The sequence below is a fragment of the Rhinolophus sinicus genome, linkage group LG04, assembly GCF_036562045.2.
Source record: "Rhinolophus sinicus isolate RSC01 linkage group LG04, ASM3656204v1, whole genome shotgun sequence".
In the NCBI taxonomy this organism is placed as follows: Eukaryota; Metazoa; Chordata; class Mammalia; order Chiroptera; family Rhinolophidae; genus Rhinolophus; species Rhinolophus sinicus.
In genome coordinates, this window is record NC_133754.1 from 183,545,012 (window position 1) to 183,569,694 (window position 24,683).

The window sequence follows — 24,683 nt, forward strand, 5'->3', positions numbered from 1 at the left end:
GTCGCCTTTCTTCTGAAGCCAGGGCACCCCTTCAAAACCGGTCTCCCCCAACCACAAGCCATCCTGGCCCTAAAGACCCCCACCGTCTGCCCAGCCCAAATCCCACCCTTTTCCTATCATCAGAGCGCCTGGCGGTGGATTCCTCGGCAGTTTCCTCACTGGCCGGGAGGTGGCGATAAAGACCTGGATCCTGGGCATGGAGAGAGGTTGAGGCCAAACCCCAGCTTCAACGAGTTTAGGACCTTCAAACTCTGTCCAGCGGGTTGGAACACAGTTGTGGCAGGGCCACATCTAGCAGGCAGACGTATGGAGTGGCACTGCTGGGTCAGTGCAGTGGTCAGATAAACTCCAAGCAGTACATGCCATCCAGTCTTTCACCACCTCCCCAGGAGGCTTTGAACACTGCCCTCCCCCCATGGCTGGGAGAGAAACACCTGACCCCAGCACAGCCAGATGCTTGCCCTCCAGGGACCAGATGGTGTGAGCATGGCCTGGGGGACACAGAAGACAAACGTTTATGCACACACAGGGCTCTTTTTCCCCAGCCTGAATCAGGATGCCCTTACCTATAGTGAAAGGTCTGCCAGCAGCCTTTGCTTCCATCAAAGATGGAGGCTGGGGGCAGAGGTCAGGGCGGGTGGCTGTTTCATGTGTGGGCTGATCCAGATTGACAGAGCCTTGGTCCCAGGTTTGAGTTGCGTGACAGTGTCTCCCATCTTCCAGAAAAGTTCGACTTGGAACAAGCCCTGACCCCTGGGGATGCCTCGTCCCCACCCACCAGCCTCCTTCCCAGCTGTGATTCTGCCCCCTTCATCCCCTGGCCCAGGAACCCTGGAGACCAGCAATCAGGAACCTGGAGAGGCTTGTAGGATGAGATGTGCATTTATTTGCGGGGCACGGAAGGCCTCTCCTCACCCCTGGCCCAAGTCCATGCCTGGGCTTGGCCTCCAGTGGCCATTCACTGCTGAGCCTGCTGCCGTGTTACAGAAGGCAGGCGGAGCTGGTATCCCTTAGGGGGTGCAGCAACAAGCGGGGCAGGAAGGACTCCTAGAGGGAAGAGGGGTACCAAGTGGGTGCTGTGGGGCCTCCAGGTGAGAGATGGGCCCAGGGCTCAGGGGCATTCTACGCTGCAGTGCCAGGGGACAGACACTGCTGTCAACCCCATTTTACAGATGAAAGTGAAAAACAAAAAGATAGTCTGCAAGTACGGAGCTGGGATCTGAACCAGGCAGCCCAACTCGAGAGTCCACCCCTTAGCCAAGAGTATAGGGAGGCTTTCCCCGGTGCCCCGGCCACCCAGGTGGCTGCAGGCTGCCAGCAAGTACTCACCAGTTTCTGGTTCCAGGAGCAGGGTGATTTGCCCGCCTGCTCCAGGGTGCTGTGGGTGCCCTGGAAGGTTTTGAGGTCTGTCTGCTGCCTCTGGGTGGTGGTGCTGGGGGTGAAGGACAGGCTGCTGTTCATGAAGGTGTCCTCAGAGAGGTGGCCCTGCAGCTCTGGGATGGGCCTGAGGGGGACAGGAGACTGTGAGCTGCATGGACCCCAAGGCCCAGGTTCACTCATGGGGCTGGCAGAGCCCTCAAGGCCCAGACTTTCGGACTGCCCACTGCTGGACAGGGAGGTCTGTGGGGTGAGGAGGGGGAGCCCCGGAAGTGTGCGTGAATCCCATTCCCTTCCAGGAGCCTTAAAGTCAAGGCAGTCCCAGCTGAACGGGGAGCTGGCCTCGGCCTCCTGTTCGGCCCTGGGATACAGGGTTTTGGGCAAACTGTCCAGCCATTTCTCAACACTGTCAAACACCGGCTCCCATGCTGCCGACTGGGTGGCTGGCCCGTTCTCGATGCGCCGCTGGACTGGAGGAGAAAAGACATGGTGAGAGCTCTGCCCAGGAGGGGGCACACACGCCCTCCCTCCCCCACAGGCAAGGCGGGCAGAGCGTCTCCATGGAAACCCAAGGCTGCCCAGCAGCTCCTTCTGGCTGTCTTCAGAGAAGGCTCCGATTTTAAAACTATCTTTTGTGACTGTTTCTGCCTTTATTACCCAGTCTGTGCTCCCCATACCCACTCTTGCTCCAGCCCAAAATGAACCCCCTTTTCCACAGTGGGAAGGTCAGTCACCCCACCACGAACGTCCAAGAGAGGATGCTGAGACTCCTGTGGGGATGGAGGGAGGTTCTGAGGGCTGGAATTCTTTCCTGTCCAACAGCTTCCCTTTTGGCAGGTCAGGGACCCCGAGGACGGAAAGGGCTCAGAAGTACCCACAGGCCCCACTCAGGCACCCTGCGGTGCAACCACAGCTCCCATGACCAGCAGCTGGCCAGAAAGTTCTCTCATGCCAGCCAACTGCCATCAGCATGAAACTGTTTCTCTGGGGCAGCTCCTTTCCTTAGTTTCCCAGAGTGGCCAGGGCCCCTCTGGCTTCTCTTCTTGGCTGCTGTGTCACCTGCTCTCAGGGCCTTCACTTTCCTATCAGACAACCAGAAGTTGGGCAAAATCACAGCTTCTGTCTCCAATTGCCTGTGACTCTTCGGGAGCTGGCTAGGGTCCCTCCTGAATCCACGAAAGTTCTGGATTTTTAAGGCTTTACCCATAGCTAGGCTTTGGGGCATCTGTTTCCTGAAACTGAAACTATAGATGCTCAAAAAATAGATGCAGGCTGTTGAGTGTTGGAGGCTCTGGGATCTGCTGGATCCTGAACGGAGAAGAGTCTGGGCAGATGGAGAAAGGTTATCCCAGAGCAAGGACACGTGATCTTCCCGCCTGCCTCTTGACACCAGAAAAACTGGAAACTGCCCAAACTGACAGACACTATCACATCCATCCCCAAAGGGCTGAGAGCAAACTTCTGCTGGGAAATCCAGGCCTAGGGTTCCCAGCTTCTTTGCCAGACCAGGTGGTGCCAACCTTCCCCGGGAGAGTGTTTTAATCTTCTGGAATTTACTGGGCACCTTCTCATGCACGTCTGCCTCCACGCATTTGGGAAGAAGATGCTTCTGGTGCTTTCCCACCTTCTCCAGCCCCTGGAGGCTGTGTGTGTGGCGGGCAGACTTTGGTTCAGGAGGCTGTGAGTGCCAGTTCCAAGGTGGGCAGGTGTGGCATGTGGGAAGCCTTGGCAGCAAGAAGTCCTTCATTGGTGGCCAGGCCTGGGCAGCTGTTGTTTCCTGGGCCTACACTGTGGCTGCTGCCTGGTGCCACCTGCTTTGGGACGCTTCTCCTGGACCTCGCTCCCTGTACGTGGTCCTTGAAGGTTACCCTGACATCCTCTCAAGAGGCCAGTTCAGGAACCTCCTCTGCAGGGTCAGTGGCCTCTTGGTCTTTGCAGGCTGGCCCCTTACTTCCAGGACCCAGGGCCGCAGCCTCTACTCTCCCAGGTCCAGGCTGGAACTTTCTGGAGTCCCGGGGCTCCCCATCCTGTCTGCTCTGTGCACAGCTGCGCTCCCAATAGCGGAGCGCCATATCCCGTAGGGTCTCCTCAGCAAAACACACTCGGAATGGACAATACGCCTGCGATGCCCTGAGCCTTCCCCAGAGGAGCTGTGGGGGAGAATGGTCTTGAACTTAGGGGCCTGTATACCATGGGCCCTGCTGAAAAAGGCGAGAGGGACATGGGAGGGCTGTACTGGGAACTGAGCCCCCAGGCCCCTACTCCACCTGGACAACACACATCCACCATACAAGCTCACTGTGTGATTCTGACAGACACACAGACACAGCAGCTGGCCTTCTCTGAGTACTTCCTGCCTGCCAGGCAATGGACCAAGCATAGCATTCAGCATCCCACCAAGCTCCTATTTTACAAATGAGGAAACTGAGGCACAGAGATGTTTTACAACTTGCCCAAGGTCACACAGCTGGTAAGAGGTGAAGCCAAACTTTGAATCCTGGTTCCAGAGCCGGCACTTATATATCAGGTACTTCAGCAGAGAGAATCAGGATATGAACTCAGGAGTCAGGCAGTCCTGGGTTCCAAGCCTCTTTTGAGCTTCTGTTTGTTTACCTGTAAAGTGGGATCATTGTCACGCCCACCATACAGAGCTGTGTGGAGAGAAAATGGATTGCAAAGTGGCCTGCTGAGGGTCTGCAGGGCCAGGGGTGAACATCTCTAACTAGGAACTGTTCTTGTTATAATCGTCAGTCTCCATTACGCCCCTTCCCAGCAGCGCGACCTTCAGCAGACGCCCTCAAGTCTCCATTTCACAGTTTTCCCCTTTAAACTATGTATTCTATATTATAGGCACAATAATAGCCTCCTGAAAGAGTATGGTGAGCACCAAATTGCTTATATGAGGCATCTAGTCCAGGGCCAGTGCTCTCTAAAGGGAATCTGTTATTGTTACATTTATTGTTATTAATTTCCGTGGCAAGGGCAAAGCTGTAGGAGGGCCTGCCTGATCCATCCACGGCTCCGTCATTCATAAATGCCGTGCTCGACCTGAAGTATATGCATATTGCTGCATCTGCATCCATGTACCTGACCACACATCTGTGTGGGCCCAAAGGGGGTGCTTTTTATCAGCCCACTAAGTGTCCAAGACTGTGCCTGGCTACGGACATCGTACCTACTTATCCAACAGTGGTCAGCGTATCAACGGCCACCCGGTGCTGGCCTCCGGGCCAGGCCAAGGCACTCTCCAGCTCTGCCCACGGGTCTGAAATCTCAGCTGCTCCTCAAAGGCTGCTGGAACCTGTTCTAATGCACCCTGGAGTCTCCCTCCCCTCTAGGGCCGACCAGGGAATTTCACACGTGGGAACGTGCTCAAGGATTGGCTATTGAATATGGGACACTGTGAATGTGTCTGTCCCTGAGGTCTCTGACATCTGAGACCATGAGTTCCATACTTGTGTTTGCTATGTCTTGTGAGAAGGGATGTGTTTATTTGGCCTGATTGATTTAAAGTTCCTGGATTGGCAAATGTGTTTCATTTCTGGCACCGACTCTGATCCATCAGTGGTGTCTGCTTGGAGCACTGTGTCAGGAAGGGTGCTGAGGCTCAGTGGGGAAAAGTGCTGTGATCAATTAATACCATCTGTCATGGGTCCAGGACGAGAAGGAATGGCATGTATGTTGTGCATTTACTCTCCCTGGTCTTTCAACTCGTGGGCAATGCTCTTCACCCTTCACCCCTGTTTAAGCTGGAGGAATTTTTTCTGCATTCCTTCCCTCCTCCATTAGAGTTATAGCACCGAGGCCCAGGTGAGCCCTAATGCCCAGGCTCCTCTCCTACCTTCATCCCTAATTTTTTATTGCCCCCAATATTTAACATAGAGTAAAATGTAATAAATGTTAGAGGAAGAAATGGAGGAATGAGTGATGGGATGGGTAAAAGGACTGAAGACTGGTGGGTGAGCGGGTGGACAGACGGATGAACTGCTGGGTGAATCAAGGAAAGGTCTGAGTAGAAGGACTGGGTCTTAGGAGGAAGCGTAGATGTACGAGTGGGTGAATGAATAATTATGTAGATGGGTATGTGCACTTGTAGATGGCTGCATGACTAGATTAGAGATGAATAGTATCCTGGGTTTATGAGTGGATAGAAGGATTTGTAAAGGATTGATCTACAAATTGGATTCATGGATGGATGGATGGATGGATGGATGGATGGATGGATGGATGGATGGAGAGAATTGTGGGAGCTTGTGAATGGATGGATGACTGACTGGATAGATGGATGGTTGGATGGAGGTTCATGAATAGGTTGTAGAAGACCTGGATCACAGATAAGGTGTATGAAAGGATGGATGGGTGAATGGGAAAACGAATATATGAATGGATTCATGGGTGAATTATGATTGTGTTGTAAAAGACCCAATTAACGGATCCATGGATTCATGGATGTTGATGGATGATCCTTGAACGGGTTGGGAGAAAACCTGATTCATGGATAAGTCTATGTAATGATGAGTGAGTGGGTGGATGGGTGGATTCATGGATGGATTATGAATGAATAAGTGAAAGAATAGGTGGATAGATAGGTGAGAGACAGAGGAAAGGAAGGAAGGAAAGAAATGCTCTTTCTCTCCACTCCCTACCCTCATCCTCCCATAACTGGCTAGTTGGCCTTCTTGATCTTGGTCAATCGTGCGTGATCTTTCCTCAGCGGCCCCAGGGTAGGTACTGATGGAGCAAAATCTCCTTAGGACTATTCTGAAAGTATGATGTCTGGCCCCTTGAAGACAAAGAGGCCACATCTGGCATGAGTGGTCAGGGTCCTCCACCTTCGGAGCGTCGGTGACAACACTGTCCCCACCAGCAGGTCACCGACACTTACCTCAGGTCTAGGAGGAAGGAACAGTTGGGACGCGGAGGACGGAGGATGTAGGCCGTGCTCTGACTGACACACCCCTTTGAGGTTGAGATTCTGAGGATGCCGGGAGCCAGGAGGTGGTGGAAATAGTTACGAACCTTTGCTTGGGGACAGTCCTTACTAGGGTCTTCCTACTTTTATGACCTTGGGCCTCAGTTTCCTCATCCTTACCACTGAGGCAATGAGAAACCCGCCCTCAAAGGGTGGTTCTGTGCAAGGTGGTGGGCCCCACCCACCCATGACTCAGCCCCGCCCTTGCCCTGCCCCCTGGGGATCTAAGCAGGGCGTCACTCGGTGGCTGTGGCTGCTGGACGCAGTGGGCCCCCATCTGGCACAGGAACTCCTGGAATCTGCTAGAGGGGACCTTTCCTAGGTGGGCACCCAAGGAGTCCTGGGCCTCCCTGGCCGAGCCCCTCCAGGAGACCTCGCACTCTCCGGATTTGGGGAGCTGGGACCCCAGTGTCCGGGATATGCTGGCCCAGAGCAGGGGCGACGGCAGTAGCGGCCTTAGCCCTGTCCTGTTAGGCGCTGCCGGCTGGGGCACGATGGGCAGGGCGGGAAGGCGCGGCACGGTGCTCCAGACGCCCACCCCAGGTTTTGTGGGCGACTCGCCGCTGGAGGCCTGCCACCCCTCGGCGCCGCCCCCGGAGGCCCTTCAGTCCCCCCATCTTTTTGCTCCAGCGGCTGGTCGGAGCTCATGTGAAGGCAGCCTAGGCAGAAGAGGGTCTCTCCTTCCGCGATCGCCCTTGCTGGGGAACCCCTCGGGCTCCATCTGCTGGGGGCGGGGGTTGGGGAGACGCCGCCGCGTGAATGACCCTGCGCTCAGCTCAGGACCTTCTCACGCCAGTGGGGGCAGGGGGTGCCGTGTGAAGTGGAGAGGAGAGCATAGGCCAGCCCCCGGCCATAGTGCCCAGAGCGGGGAACCGTGGTCTGGGGGTAATAACATCTCTGGCTCGCCAGGCACTGAGTGGCTTTAGGCTAGAGCTCTCCGACCCTCTTGTTTCCTCCCTTGGAAAATGGTGACGGTAAGAGTACCACCTTTTTGAGTTGCTGTGACGTTCAACTGAGCGAGCACACACGTAAATGGCTTAGAATAGTGTCAGGCACTGTCGTAAGTGCTCAACAGACACAAGCTGCTATTATTATGATGGTTTTTAAATTATTACTGAGGATTTAGTCTCAGCTCCACTACTTAATAGCTTTATAACCTGGGGCAAGCCAACTGATGAACTCCACTCAGTGGCCTCATCTGCAGAATGGGGATAACAGAGGACCTGCTCCTTTGTAAGAGTGAAATACCGACCGACCTGGTAGAGAGCACGACCTGGTAGAGAGCACTTAGCACGTCTGGGTGTCAAGTCCTGGAGGCTGTTACTGTTTTAGCACTTGTTCTCCTGGTCCCCTGGGAATTAGGAAACCTGGAAGCTGCTCAGCATCTGTCTCCTGCTGGGACCTCGGACCCCCTTGGGTGGGGAGCTTGTTGAAAATACAGATGCCCCAGATTCTGATTTAGAAGGTCTGGGGTGGGGCCAAGACACATATATTTTAACAAACTCCCCCTTTATAAGAGAGAGCCCCAGACCTGCCCCCAGCTTCTGACACTGGGGTCTCAGAGCCTGCTTCCTCCGCACCACACCCCACTCCCAGATGCAGTCAGCTATGAGCTGGCTCCTAGTGACATACGCACCCTACTGAGGCTTCAGGGCCGGGCCAAAGAAGGTCCCAGTGAGTTTAGAGGCCCCTACAGGTGGCTGGTACTGGGGGGAGCCCATCTTCCTGGCCTGGTCCCTCTGCTGGCCCCTCCCTGCTGCCTTAAGGACCTCTTCAGACTCATTGTGACCTGCCCCTCACCCAAGGTCATGTGAGGAGCAGTGGGCACTGAGGCTGGGGACAGAGGGAGGGTCTGTTGTACAGGCTGCCAAGGCTGCAGTTACAAGGGGGCAGGGAGAGGGGTGGAACTCCTGACCAGGACAGTCAGGCCCAAATCAGGGATGGAAGGCCCAGGGTTCAGCTTCCCGCTCCAGATCTGGGAGGCCCATGTGAGGTATGTTGAGGCTGATGTCTCTGGAAGTAGAACTTCCACTGGAAGGCTGGGCAGCATGAATGCAGTAGGCCCGGAATCTAAGAGAATCAATTTCAACTCCTTGATCTGCTTCTGTGTGCTGTGCGATGCTGGACCTTTCTCAGGGCACCATGGTAAAATGGACTATTGTACCCCATGTGTGACTCTTGTTTGGCAAGGGGCATGGAAGAAGCTTGTATTGTGAAATTCGAGTGGGGACACGGGTAATTTGGACCAGCAATTTCACTGGCATGGTATAATTTTACAATTTGAAAATGGACAAAAAAAGACTTTGTAATTTAAATTACAAGGCGTCTGCCCGGAGGAGGCACCACAGACTATGTATTCCATTTCTGCAAATACTCCTCAGCCTCAGCCAGGGATGGAAGGTGTAGGGAAAGGACTTCCTCTTCCGTTGACAGAAAAAAAGGTAGGGGTGGATTTTTAGGCACCCCTAAAAGAGCTAAGCTCAGAGCTGCCCTCAAATAAGATTACAGACACTGAGGATTTATCCCCTTCCCTTAGAAACGTGGAAAATGAAGCTTGGGAAGGGACCCAAGGCTCACCTGGAGTATTCTAGAGAGGGTGCCAAATAATATGGACATAGATTTAGGGGACTCCGCTGCAGGTGGGACTTTTCAGCAGCCCCCACATAGTTTTCACTTCTTTAGAGCAAACACACTTTAAGCACCTCCTGTGTGCAACGCCCAGAGGAAGGCACTGTCAATAAGACTAGGATATCAGTTTAGGAAAAATGAAGTTAGGATGTATGTTTTCGTTGTAAGAGCTACAAGCTAAGGGCTGAGGGCTTGCCGTGCGATATCCCACAAATTTAACCGTCAGAGCGTTGCAAGGTGACTAATTATTACATCTGTCTGGCAGAAGAGGAGAATGAGGCTTGAAGAACTTCACAAGGTCTACATACCTGCAAACTCAAATGTCCATCAAGGTGCTTCAGGGACGCTCAAGAATTTCTATATATGGGAGGATCCGAAAGAAGGGCAGCCTTTTTGGAATGGAAAATTCATGGACTTGTTCTGCTTGATTGGGGTGGTAAACCCTTGGCATGGCTAAGGGTATTTCTTTTTTCTTCTTTACGTTTTGGATCTGTATATTAAGATACTACTGTTATGGGTGGGATTTGAGGAATAAGGCTCCCCCTCTTTTTACCCAGTAGAAAACCCACAGAACACTCGTTTTTAAAAGTCCAGCCTTAAACCCTCCAAATGAACTGGTACACGTGCTGGAGGCGGGAGAGGGTCGGTGTTGCGGCTCTTCTAAGTCTGGGACGTCCTTCCAGGGACAGAAATGTCAAGCTAGGTCAGAAGCCTATGGGCGGGGCAAGCCAATTGCGGGGCGGAGCCAGCCGTGACCCCGCCCCTCGGCGCACCCGGAAGTTACGTGTGCGGACAAAGGCAGCGCGCGCCGCGAGGTGTCGCGTCTGGCAGTGGTCTGACGGAGGTGGTTGTGGGCTTGTGGGGTCTTCGCTGCCGCCGTCCTCCCTTCCACTTCCCCATCCTCTTCTCCCGGGTCCCGGGAGGCCCCGCCCGGGGTGAGTAGCGCGAGGCGGAGTAGGGGGCGGCGGCCGCCGGGAGAGGTGAGGCCTCGACCTCCAACTGCCTCGCCGCCCTGAGGCCCCGGCTCGTTACGTGACCCGGCGCGAATCGGCCGGGGCCCCACGTGCGCGCTCTGGGAAGGTCTGTGGGTCTGACCCGGGCCACGGGTGGGGGTAGAGGAGGAAGGCCGGGGCACCCAAAGCCTGGGCCGAGCGCTCCTCCCGCCGGTCCCTGGGCCGCAGCAAGCCCCCTTTCCCCCTTTCAGCCTCAGTTTCCCCTGTGAGAAACGGGGATAAGGAGAGCACCCACTCGGAGGGTGGGTGCCAGGATACAGTAAAATGCTCAGTTCAGAGACGGGCACACGGCGGTGCCCGTTGCATAGGAGTTGCTGTCACATTTCACCTTGGACCCAGCCGGTTAAAGGCCTGACACCGGTGCCGCTCAAAAAACAATCCGCCAAGAGCCCTTGGAGCCAAGGTCAGGGTGTTTGCGGAGAGGCTGTCATATCGAAAGGCCCAGGCCTTGCTGCCCATCGACTGTGTTATCTCTCAGGACCCTGGTTTCTCTGCACAGTAAGGGATAGAAACAGCCGGTGTCAGGCCTGCCCCTGGGGAAGGGCCGTACTGCAGAGGCCGGGATGTACAGAATCCTTGCCCAGTGAGATGCCCTGGGCGGCTGGGGCCTTGACTGGTTAAGATGTCTGGGTTCCCAACTCATTCTGTTCCTGGTTTCCGGTGTGTGTGTGTACTTTAAGGCACCCCACTCCTTTAGTGGAGTGGTTTTTATGTCTGTAAATGGGGCTGTGGCGGGGTTGAAGGTACATGTGGAATGCTTCAGTGGAGACCAGGAGCCATAGAGTCACAAAGGCAGCATCTCCAAAATCTGCAGTCTTTCTGTGCTTACAGGCTGAGGAGTCCCCACCCCGCCCTGCAGACTCAAGAGTTGTTTGTGGCTGCTGGATGGACCTCCCAGCATAACTGGGATAACCCCTTAGGTGTGGCCAACACTCTACAATGTATGGGGCCCTTCAGTGCATTTTTCTCATTTGATCTTCACAATTGGCCGAAGGAAGTGACAGGAATCTCTTTTGACAGAGATTAGAAATCTGTGGTAATGTGCGCCTGGCACTGTATGGATCCCCGTCTGCTTTTCTATCCACATTTAATCATCACAGCCTTCCCATACAGTCAGTATTGCTGCTCCCATTTTATAAAGAAACGTACGTCCCTGAGCTCAAGTGTTTTATGTGAGCTTACACAGCCGGTGAGCAGCAGAGCCAGGATTCAGACCTGGTTCATCTGGGCCTTTGTTTAAAAGTCCTCCCCTCCGCTTTTTTCGGTTTGTTTTCCTTTCTCCTTCCTTCTCTTTCTTTTTCATAGACCTCCCGACCATTTTCATATGTCCAACTGCAGTCACACAGATCCAAGAACAGGCCCTGTGCAGCAGGCTGCGAGGAGGAGGGAGGTAACTGCAGGCAGCCTTGGGCCTCCTGTTGCTTCCCGGCTTTTCCTTAGAGCCTGGAAATGACATGGATGGGATGACTGCCAGGCACGGCAGTGACAGTTCAAACACCATTCTCTTCCGTGGATCCCGGGGAAAGAGAGGTAGCTGGGGCAGCCAGTCAGCTGTTCCCCTAAACATCTTGGAGGGGGAGCAGGAGGTGGCCGGATGACCACGAACAATGCGCAGACACAATCTACCAGTTCACTGTGAGCAAAGGCTTTCTCCCTTCCCCTCCCCGCCAGCCTAGCGCGCACACAAAGCCAGATGTGCCCAGGCCCCTTCCCCAGCTCCTCACTGTGGTCTGGGCAGAGTGGAGGACTTCCCGCTGTTTGACTGACAACCCGCTGTTCTCTCAGACTCCTAGGGACCTCCCGCCTACTCCAGTCTGGACACCGGGAAGCAAAGTGTAGACAGGGCCCCAGGAGTCATGTTTACTAATGAGTCAGCTGTTAGAACAAATGTCAAAGTTATACTTGCCATTTCCCAGCCTAGATGTGCCTCCCTGGCTTATTCCTAGAATCTGCCTGTAAGTGGAATTCTTGTAAATTAGATTATGCAGGGGACCTTGACATTTAAAGGAATCATGTTATAAGGCTTTTGGTAAAGCAAAAAATCACATCGTCGGTAATGGCCTTCAGTGTTACCAGTTTTGAATGGTCAGATTTTTGTCGGTGGGATTTTCTTAAAAGTGGGAAATGGCTGTAGCTGCACAAAGCTCATTATTTGATTCACTCAACAACCAGTTAGCAAACACCCACCTTGTATCACGTGCTGGGCTAATGATGTACAAAGTAATGACCCTCGCCCAGGAAGCTTACATCTGGGGAAGGAAGGCAAACAGCTAGGCAGAGAGAGTACAGCCAGGTAAGTTTTATTTATTTAAAATGAAAAGATTTATTCTGTTCACTTAATAGGCAGTGAACTTTTTGTTGAGTACCTACATGCCATGTGTGATGGAAGAGAAAGACAGTGATACATGTCAGGGTGTCACCTCTTGGCTGCTGCCCTGTCTGCCATTCGGAAGGATTCCTCCATCCTTTGAGTTTCCACGGCACTTCTGGGCTCAGTGAGAGCCCTCATTGTTTCCGCCTGTGTTTCAGTGGGTTCCATTTTTGCTGCCTCTCCTACTGGACAGGGGGCTGGACTTTCTGTTGACAAGCTCACAGCAACTAGGACAGTGCCCATGCGGGGTGAGCGTTTGTTGAGGAGTGCCAGTGCCTCAGAGTAGATCCATGATGTGGCCAGGCGGGCTGAGTGTGGAGCTGCTGAATGGCCCCTCTCCTCTGTCCTCCGTCCTGAGTGGCGCGGTGGGACTGAGCTCGCTGCCAGGGTCCCTGCTGTTGCTCTGTGGTCCTCTTCTGTCCATTCTGGGAACAATCTCCTGTCTGTCTGCTTTCGCTCTTGCCCCTACGGTTCACACAGCTGCCAGCACAGTCTTCCAGAAACTCACACCTTCTCATGTCACTCCCTGCTTAACCTAGAGTCTTTCAAGCTCATTGCTCTTTAGGGTGAAATCTAAACTCCTAAATGGGACCCATAGGACCTCGAGTTTCCAGTTGCAAGGGCTCTGTGCGCGCTCTCTTCTTCCTGGAGCAGTCTTCTCGGCCCGTGTGCTGAGCCGAGCCTTCCTCATCCTTCATTTCAGCTGATGCATCACTTCCCCAGGGGGGCCTTCCCTCACCCCAGCAGAGTTAGGTTCCTCTGGGGTGTGCTCTGCTCACGTCTTGTGCTTCTGTGTTGCCCCACCAGTTGTGACTGTGTCTGTAGCTGTTTTCCTTCTGGCCATCTCCTGGGTTCATAGCACGGGGCCTGGCACAAAGTCCCAGCTCATTGTTCAAGAAGGACTGGACTCCACTTGTTGCTGACGAGTGAGGGGAAGGGAGGTGTGGGTGCTGCTCAGGCCCCTCCCAGGATCAACAGGAACGCCCACTGTAAGAGGCTTGGGCTCCTCACTTTGCTGTCCTTTCTCTTAAGTGTAGATCAGGGTTCTCTTGTACCCTGGGGTCAGAAGCCATTGAGCAAGGTATATGTAGAGTAAGGAAAGAACTAGAAGCCAGAACTCTGCGTCTCCTGCTCTGATATGAAGATAGCTTTGCAAAATGACTTGAATGCAAGAGACAGAAGGCACTGATCTCCAAGGCGTGGCAGTAGATTAGGGGACACTGGACACTCTGCACCAGGCAGGAGTGCGTGACCAGCGAAGCAGGGTGTGAGCCCGGAGTCCTCAGCTGGGCTGATCGTCTGCCTTTTTTCATTCAGGAGGCGCTGTTGCTGAGTTTGGTATCTTAGCAGAGACGTGGTTGGTGCCAGCATGACGAGCGAGGTGATAGAAGATGAGAAGCAATTCTATTCGAAGGCCAAGACATACTGGAAAGAAGTCCCACCGACCGTGGACGGCATGCTCGGGGGGTACGGCCACATCTCCGCCATCGACATCAGCAGCTCCCGGAAGTTTCTGCAGAGGTTTCTGAGGGTAGGCAGGTCTGGTGTGCTCTCCAGGAGGAGAGAATGTGGCGCTGGTGCCACGTCTTCCGTGTCCCGCTGCAGGGTCTTTGGTCATCTACCGGTGGCTGCCACCCAGGCCTGGAAGGACGGGGGTGGGGTGGGGGGTTGTGGACTGTGGACTTTGCCTCGAGGCTACCAGACAGGCACTGGGGGACTCCCGGGTGCCAGAACTGAGTCGTCTCCCCTTGAACTGTCCAGTTCTACCCGGGATGAAACCTTTGCTCTCGGGTCATGTTCGTGGACATTGGGCTGTTCTGCTGCAGGCAGGCTCCAGGTTACTGGCCCCCAGCGAGACCCTCCCTTTCCAGGCGGGCATCTGCGTGGCTGGAGCCTCCCTGGGCCTGCCCCCTTCTTCTCTCCCTTACCAAGCCCCACAGGCTGCTTGCCCCAACCCCTCTGCCCGGTGTCTCTCCTCCACCCCCTTTCCATCTTCCCAGATTTGTTAAAAGCCCATGTTCGCTGATGACCCTCCTATTGTCACTGCTCACATTTTCTTCTCCACTCTGTCCTTTGAATGGGTCTCAGGAGTGAGGGAAGCTGAATGCACCTATTCTAGTCAGCACGTTCAGGTAGACGCTGCCTTTCATTTCAGAAATGTGTGGCCTGGAAAAAGAATGTGCCATGCTCACGCCCACTGACGACCCCCTGGTGCCAGCTGCCAGCCTGTGCCTGGTCCAGATCTGAGTGATTCCAGGGGCTCGTGAGGGACGGCCCCTTCGCAGTGCCAGGGCGCCTCTGGCTGCCTCCCCTGGCTGACAGTGTCCGCCTCCCGTTTTAGGAAGGCCCAGACAGCACGGGCACCTCCTGCGCCCTGGACTGCGGCGCCGGCATTGGGAGGATCACCAAGCGACTGCTCCTGCCACTCTTTGCAGTGGTGGACATGGTGGACGTGACCGAGGACTTCCTGGTCAAGGCAAAGACCTACCTGGGTGAGGAGGGCAAGAGGGTGCGGAACTACTTCTGCTGTGGCCTCCAGGACTTCAGCCCGGAGCCGAACTCTTACGACGTCATCTGGATCCAGTGGGTGATAGGTGAGCACCTGCTCCGCGTCCCCGTGTCCTGCAGCCTCTGGCTGTGGAGTTGGGGGCTCCCCCGGGGGCCTGGAGCCAGTGCTCCCGCAGCGGGCGGGCCAGTGGGGCCCCTCCAGTCCCCCGGTGCTCCCAGGACCCTGGGACACTACCTGAAAGGTACATCTTCCATGATTTGGTCTAACTCAGTACCCACTGCAACCCGTTGGGGGGGGGCATTTTGTTGAAAAAATGTGAACGACCAGTAACTTACTGTATTCAAAGACTGTGGACAGAAGTTTTTATAAAAGGGTTTTTTTTAATCAGAGGAAAACTCGAAGCCTTAGCTCTCCCTGTTGTTGAGAGCAAGGAACACTGTCCCTCCCCGGCGCCCTGCTGGGGACACACTGGGTCTGGCCCCGTAGCTGTGGTCCCAGAGCCTGTCTGGAGCTTTAACATCGGGAGGGGACTGTTTGGTACATTCCCTGACCCAGGCCTCGGAGGCTGGGTGGCCTGTGCTGTCAGGTGTCGGGCAGGGCCTGGAAATCACCCAGTCAGGGCGAAATCCCAGCTGCGTACTTCACAGCCGCACTTGGATGGGTGACTTCCTAGCCCGGGGTTTCGTAAACCCCTCAGGACTCTGAGAGCCAGCGCGGGCGGCAGGTGGCGGCCTGTGTGCCGGCCCCTCGCCCTGCTGCCCACGCCCCTGCCTTCCCCAGGCCACCTGACCGATCAGCACTTGGCTGAGTTCCTGAGGCGCTGCCAGCGGGGCCTCCGCCCCAACGGCATCATTGTCATCAAAGACAACATGGCCCAGGAGGGCGTCATCCTGGACGACGTGGACAGCAGCGTGTGCCGCGACCTCGAGGTCGTGCACAGGATCATTCGCAGCGCCGGCCTCAGCCTGCTGGCCCAGGAGCGGCAGGAGAACCTTCCCGATGAGATTTACCACGTGTACAGCCTCGCCCTGAGATGAGCAGGGGCCGGCAGGACGGGGACCAGTGCAGGGGTGGGGGGCTGGTGCCGCTGCTGCCCAGAGGCTCCATGTCGATGGGGGCCACTCAGGACACCTGCCTGCCATCCACTCACAGCCTCTTCCCGAGGACCCAGCGGGCGGGGTGCCGCTGTGGACAGTGAGGTGGGAGCCTGGCTCTGCTGCCCCAGGGCGGGACTGGGCAGTGCGGGCCTGTGCGTCGCCCACGCCAGGGCCCCTGGTGCTCCCCATGTGGGGATACGGTGATCCGTCAGGAGCGGAGAGCTGGAGCTCCGTTACCACCGGGCCTTCCAGCCACAGGCCTGGCTGCCTTAAGAGGAAGAAAAGCTCCCTTAACGTGGCTGTTGAGGACACCCCCTGGGGGAGGAGCGGGCTGCCAGCAGCCTGCCGTCTGGAGTGGCTGGTGGGAAACTCACGCTCTGAGTCTGCTTTGACTATGGGGGCCTGGTGTCCTGAGTGGGGTCGTCACAACAGCCTGCAACAAGGGGAGAAGCCGGCGGCCTCGCTCTTGGCGGGCGTTTCCAGTCAAAAATAAAAGGGTGACCCCAGTGCTGTGAAGGCCCTGCCTGTCTGAAGTGGTGCTTTACTTTATGGGACAAGGGTTGGCTACTTGAAAATCGTCCGCCCAAGTGCTGCGTTGGCTCGTACTGACCACCTCTTCTTCCTGGCCGCTGTGGGAGCCTTCATCCTGAACTTGGCGGGGGGGGGGAATGTTACACAAGGATCTTTAAGGCCAAGAGAAATCAGTTTAATTTGGTAATATAAATATGTCATTGAGTGGCCTCCGTTTCTTTCCGAGGCATTTACACAATTCACAATGACCAACGTGGCGAAAACAGCTTTGTGAGGGTTCAGCATTGGGTGGGACACTCGGCTTTCAGTCTTGGTAGCTTTCTCCATCAGATGACCCCTCACAAAAGGAAACACTCCGAAAAGGGCTGTCCCTGGTCATGCATGATTGCTTTTAGGGAGAAGGCATGGTCCACTGGGTTTGGCACAAACAGCGGCCACCAGAGCACAGCCTTGTGCCTTGGGGGGCGGGGCGTCAGAGCTACAGATGCTAGCAGGAGTCAGTCAGCTGTCTCTCCGCCCACTTAAAGCACTGTAAGTGACAGAACCTGGGACATAAGGAGGTGGGAGCAAAGGGCCTCTGCTGGGCTGCACCCCCACGGGCCCACCCAGCTTCCTTCGGGCTTCAGCTCTGCCTCCACTCAGCTCTCAGGACCTAGACTCAGAGCTACCCTGCTTCTGGGAATGTCTGGCACTCCTTTCAAAATAAGAGTATAATCTTGTCCCAGATCTAAATCCTGTCATTTTTGCCAATGTGGGTTGAGAGCTTGAGGGTACTGCCAGAGGGATGGAGGGGGGCAGTGTCCCTGAAAGCCAGAAGCCTTTGCCCACTGGAATGACCGCAGCTGCTGGGCTCCACCTGGCCTTCTTTGTACTGAGGTCAAGTCCGTCTCCAACCCGCTGTGTGACCGGCAGGACCGAAGGCTCCCCGTCAGGCTGCCACACGTACTTAAATCCACCAGAGGTTGACTGAGCTGCCCAGACCCTGCTCCCTTCAGTCTGGGAGCTGTTAGATGTCGTCTTCGACGGGGCTGCTGTGCTCACTGAGGAGGTACCACTTCAGCCTGTCAGGCAGAGGAAGGGCTTTGACCTTCACATCCACAGGCCACGGCTGAAGGTAGAACCTGATGTAAACGCGACACAGGTGCTTGAGGGGCGGGGGGCAGCTCTCCAGCTGCCGCAGGGAGAAATGAAGGGCCTGGATCTTTTCTGCCAGGCTGCCCACAGGATGGATGTGGAAGTTCTCAGGCAGCTGCAGTTTGGGGGAGTTAGTCACCATGAGATCCAGGACGGTCTCGGCTTTGCGCAGCAGGTCCACATGGCTCTCATCTTCGGCGCAGCCTGGGTGAGAACACAGTCTCTCGAAGACGATGTGGAAGCCAGACCAGCAGGATGCACCGTGGAGGGAACAGTTGTAGGCGGCTCCAGACTCCAGTAGGAAGCGCAGGAGAGGAAAATGCAGCTTAAAGCTCTTGAGGCAGATGTGAGTGAGGGACTCGTGCGCTGGGCACTCACTGGGGTCGGCCCCATGAGCCAGCAGCAGCTGCGTGACTTGGAAGCAGAAGCGGTTGATCATCTGGGCCTCCTCCTTGTCCCCTCCCACCGTCTCACCAAGCAGGAAGATGATGCAGGTGAACACGGTGTCCCCGTCTTTGGTGGTCGCCTTGACGTCTGCCCCTAAAAGAGCCAGCAGGGCGAACAAGGGAAGGTGGGAGGAGGCCTTAAGCCCTTGCAAAGCAACAATGCGTATGGGGGCAGGGACGGCCTGTAGGAAGTGACATGTGCTGTGCAAGAGTGAGGTTCAGGAGCAGCGTGGGGACGGCCTCACCTCCTTCCAGTAAGAGCCGGATGTTCTCGGTGTTGTGGATCTGCACCCCGTCGCTGCTGGCCAGCGCGTGCAGCAGGGCCGTCTTCCCTGAGGAGGGCGACAGAGAAGGGTGGGAGGCGGGACCAAGGGCAGGGTCACCCCAGAGGGGGACGGGAAATACCGGCGCTCGGGATCAGAAGATGACCTCTCAGCCAGGGCTGAGGGTGACCGGTTTCTGGCCATTCTCTCCACCCACACTAGACGGGGAGAAGGGCCAGGAGACGCAGGATTTCTGTAGACCCTGAGATGCTACCCAAGACCCTCAAGGAAGCCATGGTTCCCTCCGAAGCTGAGCGCACACACCCCATTTCCTCCTACACACAGCCCTCCACGGACTGGCAGGGCCGATGACTGCTCTCTCTAAAGCCTCTGCGAGCCAGCGAAATGCACCTGTGCGCCAGGCCGTGCTGTGCCAGCAGATGGGCTGCAACCAGCCTGCCCACCTGTCATCCTGGGGTACCCCGGGTTTCCCTCACAAGGCACCTGGGCCCAGGGCTGTCCTGCTCTCCCACAGGAGGACCCACCATGCTTGTCGGCCGCGTTGACATCCGCTCCAAGGTCCAGCAGGCGCTGCAGGCAGGGCATGCGCTCGGGCTCCTCGCTGGCCAGGTCCAGGGGGCTGCTCTCGTGGATCTGAGCCAGGAAAGCACAGCCAGGTTGGCCTGGGGTCCCGGGAGGCTGCTCGAACCCCTGACTGCATCCCCCTTCGGAGCAGGCTGGGCCTGGCTCTTACCCGGTCCCTCCGGTTAATGTCGGCCCCGTGGCGCACCAGCAGCTCCACCATATCAGGCTGCTTTCGCAGCACAGCAACGTGCAGGGCCGTGTAGTAGGTGACTGGGTCTGAGGACGCAGACAGAGCTCACGTGAGTCCTGCCTGTCGGCACATTCTGGCTGGATCCCAGGGCCGGCCTGGCAGCCCCGTCCCCGCACTCCCACCCGACAGGCTGCACCCGTCACCCTGAGGAGTCACAGCTGTCCTCATCGGATGCTACAGCACAGGCCCTGGAGTCAGACTAGGTCCGGGTCTGGGGGGTATGCTAGGGGGCACGGTAATTAATCTGTTTGGGCTTTAGTTTCCTCTTCTGTAAAATGAGACCATAAAACAGGGCATCTCTTCTCGGGCTGTTGGGAGGACACCCAGAGTGACAGCTCCTTAAGCGTGGCTGTAACGGCCACATTCTCAAAGCTGAGTCTCCAAGTGACTGACTTCAGAATGCCACGCCCCCAGCCCTGTCATCGGCTCCCTGACCCTCCAGGAGCCCAGGAGCCTCTGAGCCTGTCCTCAGAAGGGGAGGGGAGACATGCCTGGCCACAGCCTGTGTCAGCACAAAGAGCCCCATCTGGTCACAAGTGGGCAGTGCATGTCTCCTGGCTGACCCTGCCCTCCCCATGGCAAGGAGAGGGAAATGGCTCCATCACACTAACCGCCCCCCCACCCCCCGCCCAAGGGACTTACAAGCTAGAAGCCAACACAGTCCTGCTGTGATTTATGCCCTCTGTGGCCACCCTGTTTTCCTCTCTCGTTATGGCATGAACAAAATGCAAGATGGCTCAGAATAAAAAGAGAAAATGACCTTTCCGTAGCTCTAGGCACAGTGCCAGCAGCTGCATTTTTCACATTAATGGAAGCAGGGCATTCGCTGGGAGCTGGGCAGGTTTGCTAAGTCAATCACACGGTAGAAGCAGCAACAACCTTGCTGTTGGACCAGAGGTGGTAAGGGCCATGGAAGCCCGCGGGGGATGGGAGGCCACCCAATTGGGTTTCCTTAGTCGTCACCCATGAAATACACGAGGGAAGTAGCGTCTAAGAGGACAATCAGGCAGAGCCCAAAGGCCTGGCTGCCCACCCAGAGCAGGGCCACACGTAAGCCACCTATCCACCTCAGCCCTTCAGGGCTCCCCCTGACCTTCAAAGTTGAGGTTGGCCCCATTCCGCAGGAGCACATGGGCTGCCTGGGTCAGTCCCAGCTCGGCCATCTTCAGCAGGGCATTGCTCACACCTTCCTGGTAAAACGGACAGTGGGCCTTTCTCTCCAGCAGCTCAGTGAGAACGCGAATCCGGCTCTCCTCGCTGGCGACATAACTGGGCCTGGGGCAGGAGAGAGGCAGGCCAGTTGAGGGTGGGAACAGCTGTGTGACCAGTTGGCCTGTGCACCCTGTGGATGGGTGGCCTTTAGTCACCTGCTGTCATCACCACTCCAGGAAGAGCCCTGATTCTGTAGGCAGAAAGTCTCTTTGGAAACAAATCTGCAGTAGAGAGGCAGCCAAGCCGGATCTTTTACCTGGAGCAGATTCCTCCGGTTTGCTGAGAAAGGACTGGCGCTGTCTCCAGCCTCCTCCCAAGTTGCTCAGAGAATCTGATCCCTGGCTTGGGTACAAAGCCTCACACGCCTAGGCTGTTGGGACTGAAGGGAACCCCTATGACCAGGAGCAAGAATCAGACACTGATGCTTCTTCCTCAGATACGCCCCTCCCCGCCCCGCTTGGAGAGGCAATTAAAAGGAACTATCCCTGAGCTGCAGAGGATGCCAGACGAGCCCGGGCAACCCCTGCAGCCAGGGCAGCCGACAGTCCTCCTTCCCCACTTACACTCACGGAGATGATTAGCCTCACAGTCTTCCAAAGGCTGAGTGCACACAAGGCTCTTCACACCCCAGTCCTAATCCTGCTACCTCCCCGCAGCACTGACCACTAAGAACCACGTGGCTTTCCCCAGAAGTTCAGGCCCATGGACAGTGCATGACCTTGCACGAAGCTCCTTCACAGACCATCTCGTCCTCTTGGTGAGGCTTCCCTTCGCCAGTGGCACTCCCCACTCCCCTCTTAGTCTCACCCATCTGCACCCCATCCATGGTCCGGGTCAAGTTTCCATCCTTACTGTCTGGCCGGAATTCCAACTCATCCCCCAGCCCTAGAGAGCCCGTCGGGTGCAAAGCAAACATTCTGGGACTGCAAAAGGCCATGCACCCGCCCTGTGCTGCCCTAACCCCACCCACCCCAGAACAGCCTTAGAGTTAAGGAAACACCTTTTCCCAACAAGCCTCAAAGTGAACAGAACAGCGTTGAAGAAAGCCTGCGTTTCCACCAAAGTCCCTGGAGAGAGACACAATACCCACTGTGTTTGAAATCCCAACTGATACCCTGAAAACACACACGATCCTCCTCTCCTCTGCTCTTTCCTCCATTGCACTAAAATACTATACACCTCACATGACCGTCAGTCTCTCTCTTCTGGCGCATAAGCATCACGAAAGCTGGGGGGTTCTGTTTAGCTCATTGATCTACCCCTTTCTGACACTTTCCCAGGGGTTCACAGCGAGACGTACTCCTGTCTATATAAAATACAAACTCAGCTACAGAAAGCTTATTTTTGCACTGCTCGGGGGTAAATATTGAGGCGCTCAGAGGCCACCCTGCCCCTTTGCAACGCTAGGTGTAAAGCAGCGGACAGGGCACAGGGTGGCACTGAAGCGGAGGCCCTGCCGACGACACCCGCCCTCCAGCCCTCCCTGCGCTGGCCCGGAGCACTGCACCCTGCACAGGGCAGGGCAGGAGCCCGCGCGGGGGAGCCCGCGCTCGACGCCGCGCCACTCCGGCCTCCGCCTCAGTCTCTTATCTGTAGGCGGGGGACACAGTTCCCCACGCCCCCCCACGCCCCGCTTGGAGTGGCAATTAAAAGGACGCAGCGCCGGGTCGCAGCGGCCCCGACAAGCTGGCGGGAAGGGAGCGAGTTACCTGTCCAGCGGCTCCTGCCGCTCTGGGTCCTGAATCCCCAGGGAGCTCAGAATCGCATCCACCAGCGGCTGGTACTCGAAGATGATCCTCCGGAAGCCGTGCAGGAATGGCATGGCGGCGGCCCCGGGCGCGGCAGGACGGCCGCACCTTCCGCCGAGGCCGGGACGCCGAGGGGGCGCGTCAGGGGCCGCGGGCCTGGCCTGGTCTTTGCCGGTCTCGCTCCCGCGCCTGCCAGAGCCGCCGCCGCCGCCGCCGCCGCCGCCGCCGCTCCGCGCCGGAAGTGATCCTCGCACTGACTTCCTGCCTTCCCCGGTCCCGGAGACAGCGCCACCTGCGGGCTCGGAGGACCGCGACGTGCGGCCCCGGGGAGTGCAAGGCACGGAACCGCCGCCAAACCTGATCCCAGACGTAGGCGCGCCGGCCACTTCCCACCCCTGCCCGCCCCAGCCCGGCCGGGCCAGGCCCTGCTCCGCCCTGCGATCCCGCCCGCGGCCGCTGGGCGCCGTCCGAGCTCCGCCCATTGCACGGCCCAGCCACTGTGGTGGTGAATCGAGCATCCGCGCCCCCAAGCCTAGTACCACTTTTCTGGAGTTTAGGCATTTAACTTTAGACCACTCATTTGAGCCTCCCCCACCTCGAGCCCCACAGTGGGGCCCTGATGTCTTCATGATTCTCGAAAGTCCGTTATGAAGAGGTATGCTGTCCCGGCCTTGGCCTCCCACCCCCCACCAGGCTGGCTTGGGAGTCTTCCCGCCTGGCACCTGCAGGAGGCGAGAGTTGTAGAGGGGAGGAAAATCAGTTTTAGAGTCACTTCTAAAGACAGTCCGATGTGTCTTATGATTAAACATTAAAAATGGGCAGAGTAATCCTCCTCCACGAAGAGCAAAACAGATTACACAAGAAAGCTCCACCTAAAACATGTCCGGGTTCAGCTACCAATACCTCGTGGGGTCGAGTATGCAGCAGAGGCTGCATAATTGCTCACTGTTGTTACTGTTAAGTTTACAAGATTGTTGTGCAGATCAAATGACAAGCTGTTAAAACCCCCACCGGACACTCAGAATGCCTCATTTTGCTTCCCCCTCCATTGCCTAAAAGAGCAAGGAGGAGGGGTGGGGGTGGACAGCTGAGTTGAAGCCCCTTTAGGGTGGGCCAGTGTGGACTTGCCAGAAGGGACTCCAGACCACAGGGTCCATGGCTCCCGGCACACTTCTGCCTTGGTTCTTGCTCCAGGAAGGAAGTATCTTCTTCTTGACTGAAATTGGGAAATTTTGCTCACACAGAAATGGAGATTTCCAGCTTATCTTGTAAAATCGGAATATTGGGCAACTGGGCCCAAATTCCTATCTGGCAACAATGAGCATCTGGATGGGGCACTTGCTCCGATGTGCCTCAGTCTCCCCAGGCGTTACCCTGGGGGTTTGGGAATGCCTGCCCCTGTATCCAGGATCCATACCTTAAGGCCCCCAAATGGACGCAGCAGCCTGCAGGCAACCCAGGGGCTTCACAGCCTACTCTCATTTGATCTGGGGTCACTTGCTCCATAGCACAGGTGAGGGAACCAAAGAGCCCGAAGGGGCCTGCCTGGCCCAAGGGCACACAGTGAGTAAGTGGACAAGGCCCATCTAAAATGGTGTCCAGGGCAGAGCTCGGGGAACAGCCTGTCTGAGGCCTGCTTCTGCCTTGGCTCCATTAGTTTCCTAAGCAGGGCCACGCTCCCTCCAAAAACCCTACGGGAAAATCCTTTCTCGTCTCTTCCAGCTCCTGGCAGCCCCAGGTGTTCCTTGGCTTGTGGTGGCATCACTCCCATCTCTGCCTACTACCTCTGTCCTCGCTTGGCCTTTTCCCCTGTGTCTGTGTCTCTGTCCAAATCTCCCGGTCATTTCTAAATGACACCAGTCATTGGATTTAGGGCTCACCCTAAGCCGGTATGACCTCTAATTAACTTACATTTGCAAAAACCGTATTTCCAAATAAGGTTATAGTTATAGGTACCAGGGCTAGGACCTAACCTACCTTTTCGGAGGACACAATTAAAGCCATTGTAATGGGTGGCCCAAAGCATGACCCTTCTGGTCTCTGGGCCTCAGTTTATTCACCTGTAACATGAAGGCCCTTTGGCTCTGACAGCTAGCTAATGGAGAGCTCTACCCACAAGAAAACTATAATTGTCTTGTGATCAGTATAGTAATAACGTGAGTTAACTTGTATTTATTGAGCCCTTTCCCTGTGCCAGGCACTGTGCTAAATGCTTGACACACTAATCTCAATAAATCTTTTGAGTAGATGATGGTGTCGTGCCATTTTACAAACAAGGGAACTGAGGCTCAGAGAGGGCCAATGTTTTACAGCCAGGTCTGGGGGACTGTTCCATACACCTGGCCTCTGGGAGTCGAGTGTCCTGCAGCTTCTCTGGCTCTGGGTCCAAGAGGGTCTGGACACGCAGGAGGGAGGAGTTGACCCCTGCTCTGTCACAGCCCTTGGGCACCACACTTTGGAGCCAGGCCCTGCCGCCTGCCTGTCGCCCAGGCTACTATCTTTAGAAAACTCCATGCCCCCTGACCTCCCTCCTGTCAGCGAGGGCAA

General features: G+C 56.1%; 3 protein-coding genes across 7 annotated transcripts; 1 reads left to right on the forward strand and 2 right to left on the reverse strand.

Moving 5' to 3' along the window:
• Nucleotides 1–814: 814 nt before the first annotated feature.
• LG04H9orf50 (linkage group 04 C9orf50 homolog) lies at nt 815–10,449 on the reverse strand. The gene is given in 10 exon segments (XM_074331547.1): nt 815–1,047; nt 1,330–2,102; nt 3,329–3,493; nt 3,496–3,527; nt 6,045–6,108; nt 6,111–6,160; nt 6,263–6,336; nt 6,558–6,833; nt 9,762–10,059; nt 10,319–10,449. Coding segments are annotated over 10 exon segments (1,929 nt in total). The 3' UTR covers nt 815–981.
• On the forward strand, nt 9,755–16,483 carry NTMT1 (N-terminal Xaa-Pro-Lys N-methyltransferase 1). Of its 4 annotated transcripts, none has more exons than XM_019728810.2 (4): nt 9,755–9,912; nt 13,679–13,892; nt 14,703–14,955; nt 15,651–16,483. In XM_019728810.2, the coding sequence occupies exons 2-4, from the start codon at nt 13,731–13,733 to the stop codon at nt 15,905–15,907; spliced, it is 672 nt and encodes a 223-aa protein (XP_019584369.1). In that variant the 5' UTR covers nt 9,755–9,912; nt 13,679–13,730; the 3' UTR covers nt 15,908–16,483. The 4 variants fall into 4 exon arrangements, with proteins under 4 accessions (XP_019584369.1, XP_019584372.1, XP_074187273.1 ...); XM_019728813.2 differs by lacking the exon at nt 9,755–9,912 and adding an exon at nt 11,418–12,283; XM_074331172.1 differs by lacking the exon at nt 9,755–9,912 and adding an exon at nt 12,321–13,442.
• Nucleotides 16,484–16,651: 168 nt separating this feature from the next.
• Nucleotides 16,652–22,382, reverse strand: ASB6 (ankyrin repeat and SOCS box containing 6). 2 transcript variants are annotated; one of them, XM_019728808.2, is made up of 6 exons: nt 22,098–22,381; nt 20,270–20,451; nt 19,096–19,202; nt 18,887–18,995; nt 18,324–18,410; nt 16,652–18,172 (listed from the first exon to the last, which is right to left on the reverse strand). In XM_019728808.2, the coding sequence occupies exons 1-6, from the start codon at nt 22,208–22,210 to the stop codon at nt 17,505–17,507; spliced, it is 1,266 nt and encodes a 421-aa protein (XP_019584367.1). In that variant the 5' UTR covers nt 22,211–22,381; the 3' UTR covers nt 16,652–17,504. The 2 variants fall into 2 exon arrangements, with proteins under 2 accessions (XP_019584367.1, XP_019584368.1); XM_019728809.2 differs by lacking the exon at nt 18,887–18,995 and having other exon boundaries at nt 17,934–18,172; nt 22,098–22,382.
• Nucleotides 22,383–24,683: the final 2,301 nt, after the last annotated feature.

Bases quoted from the DNA above. Each gene is read 5' to 3' on its own strand.
- NTMT1 (XM_019728810.2), top strand. From the start codon at position 13,731: ATGACGAGCGAGGTGATAGAAGATGAGAAGCAATTCTATTCGAAGGCC. The intron at 13,893-14,702 runs GTAGGCAGGTCT...CTCCCGTTTTAG, and splicing joins TTCTGCAGAGGTTTCTGAGG to GAAGGCCCAGACAGCACGGG. The intron at 14,956-15,650 runs GTGAGCACCTGC...TGCCTTCCCCAG, and splicing joins CTGGATCCAGTGGGTGATAG to GCCACCTGACCGATCAGCAC.
- ASB6 (XM_019728808.2), bottom strand. From the start codon at position 22,210: ATGCCATTCCTGCACGGCTTCCGGAGGATCATCTTCGAGTACCAGCCG. The intron at 20,452-22,097 runs GTAACTCGCTCC...CTCCTGCCCCAG, and splicing joins CGGCAGGAGCCGCTGGACAG to GCCCAGTTATGTCGCCAGCG. The intron at 19,203-20,269 runs GTCAGGGGGAGC...CTGCGTCCTCAG, and splicing joins GGCCAACCTCAACTTTGAAG to ACCCAGTCACCTACTACACG.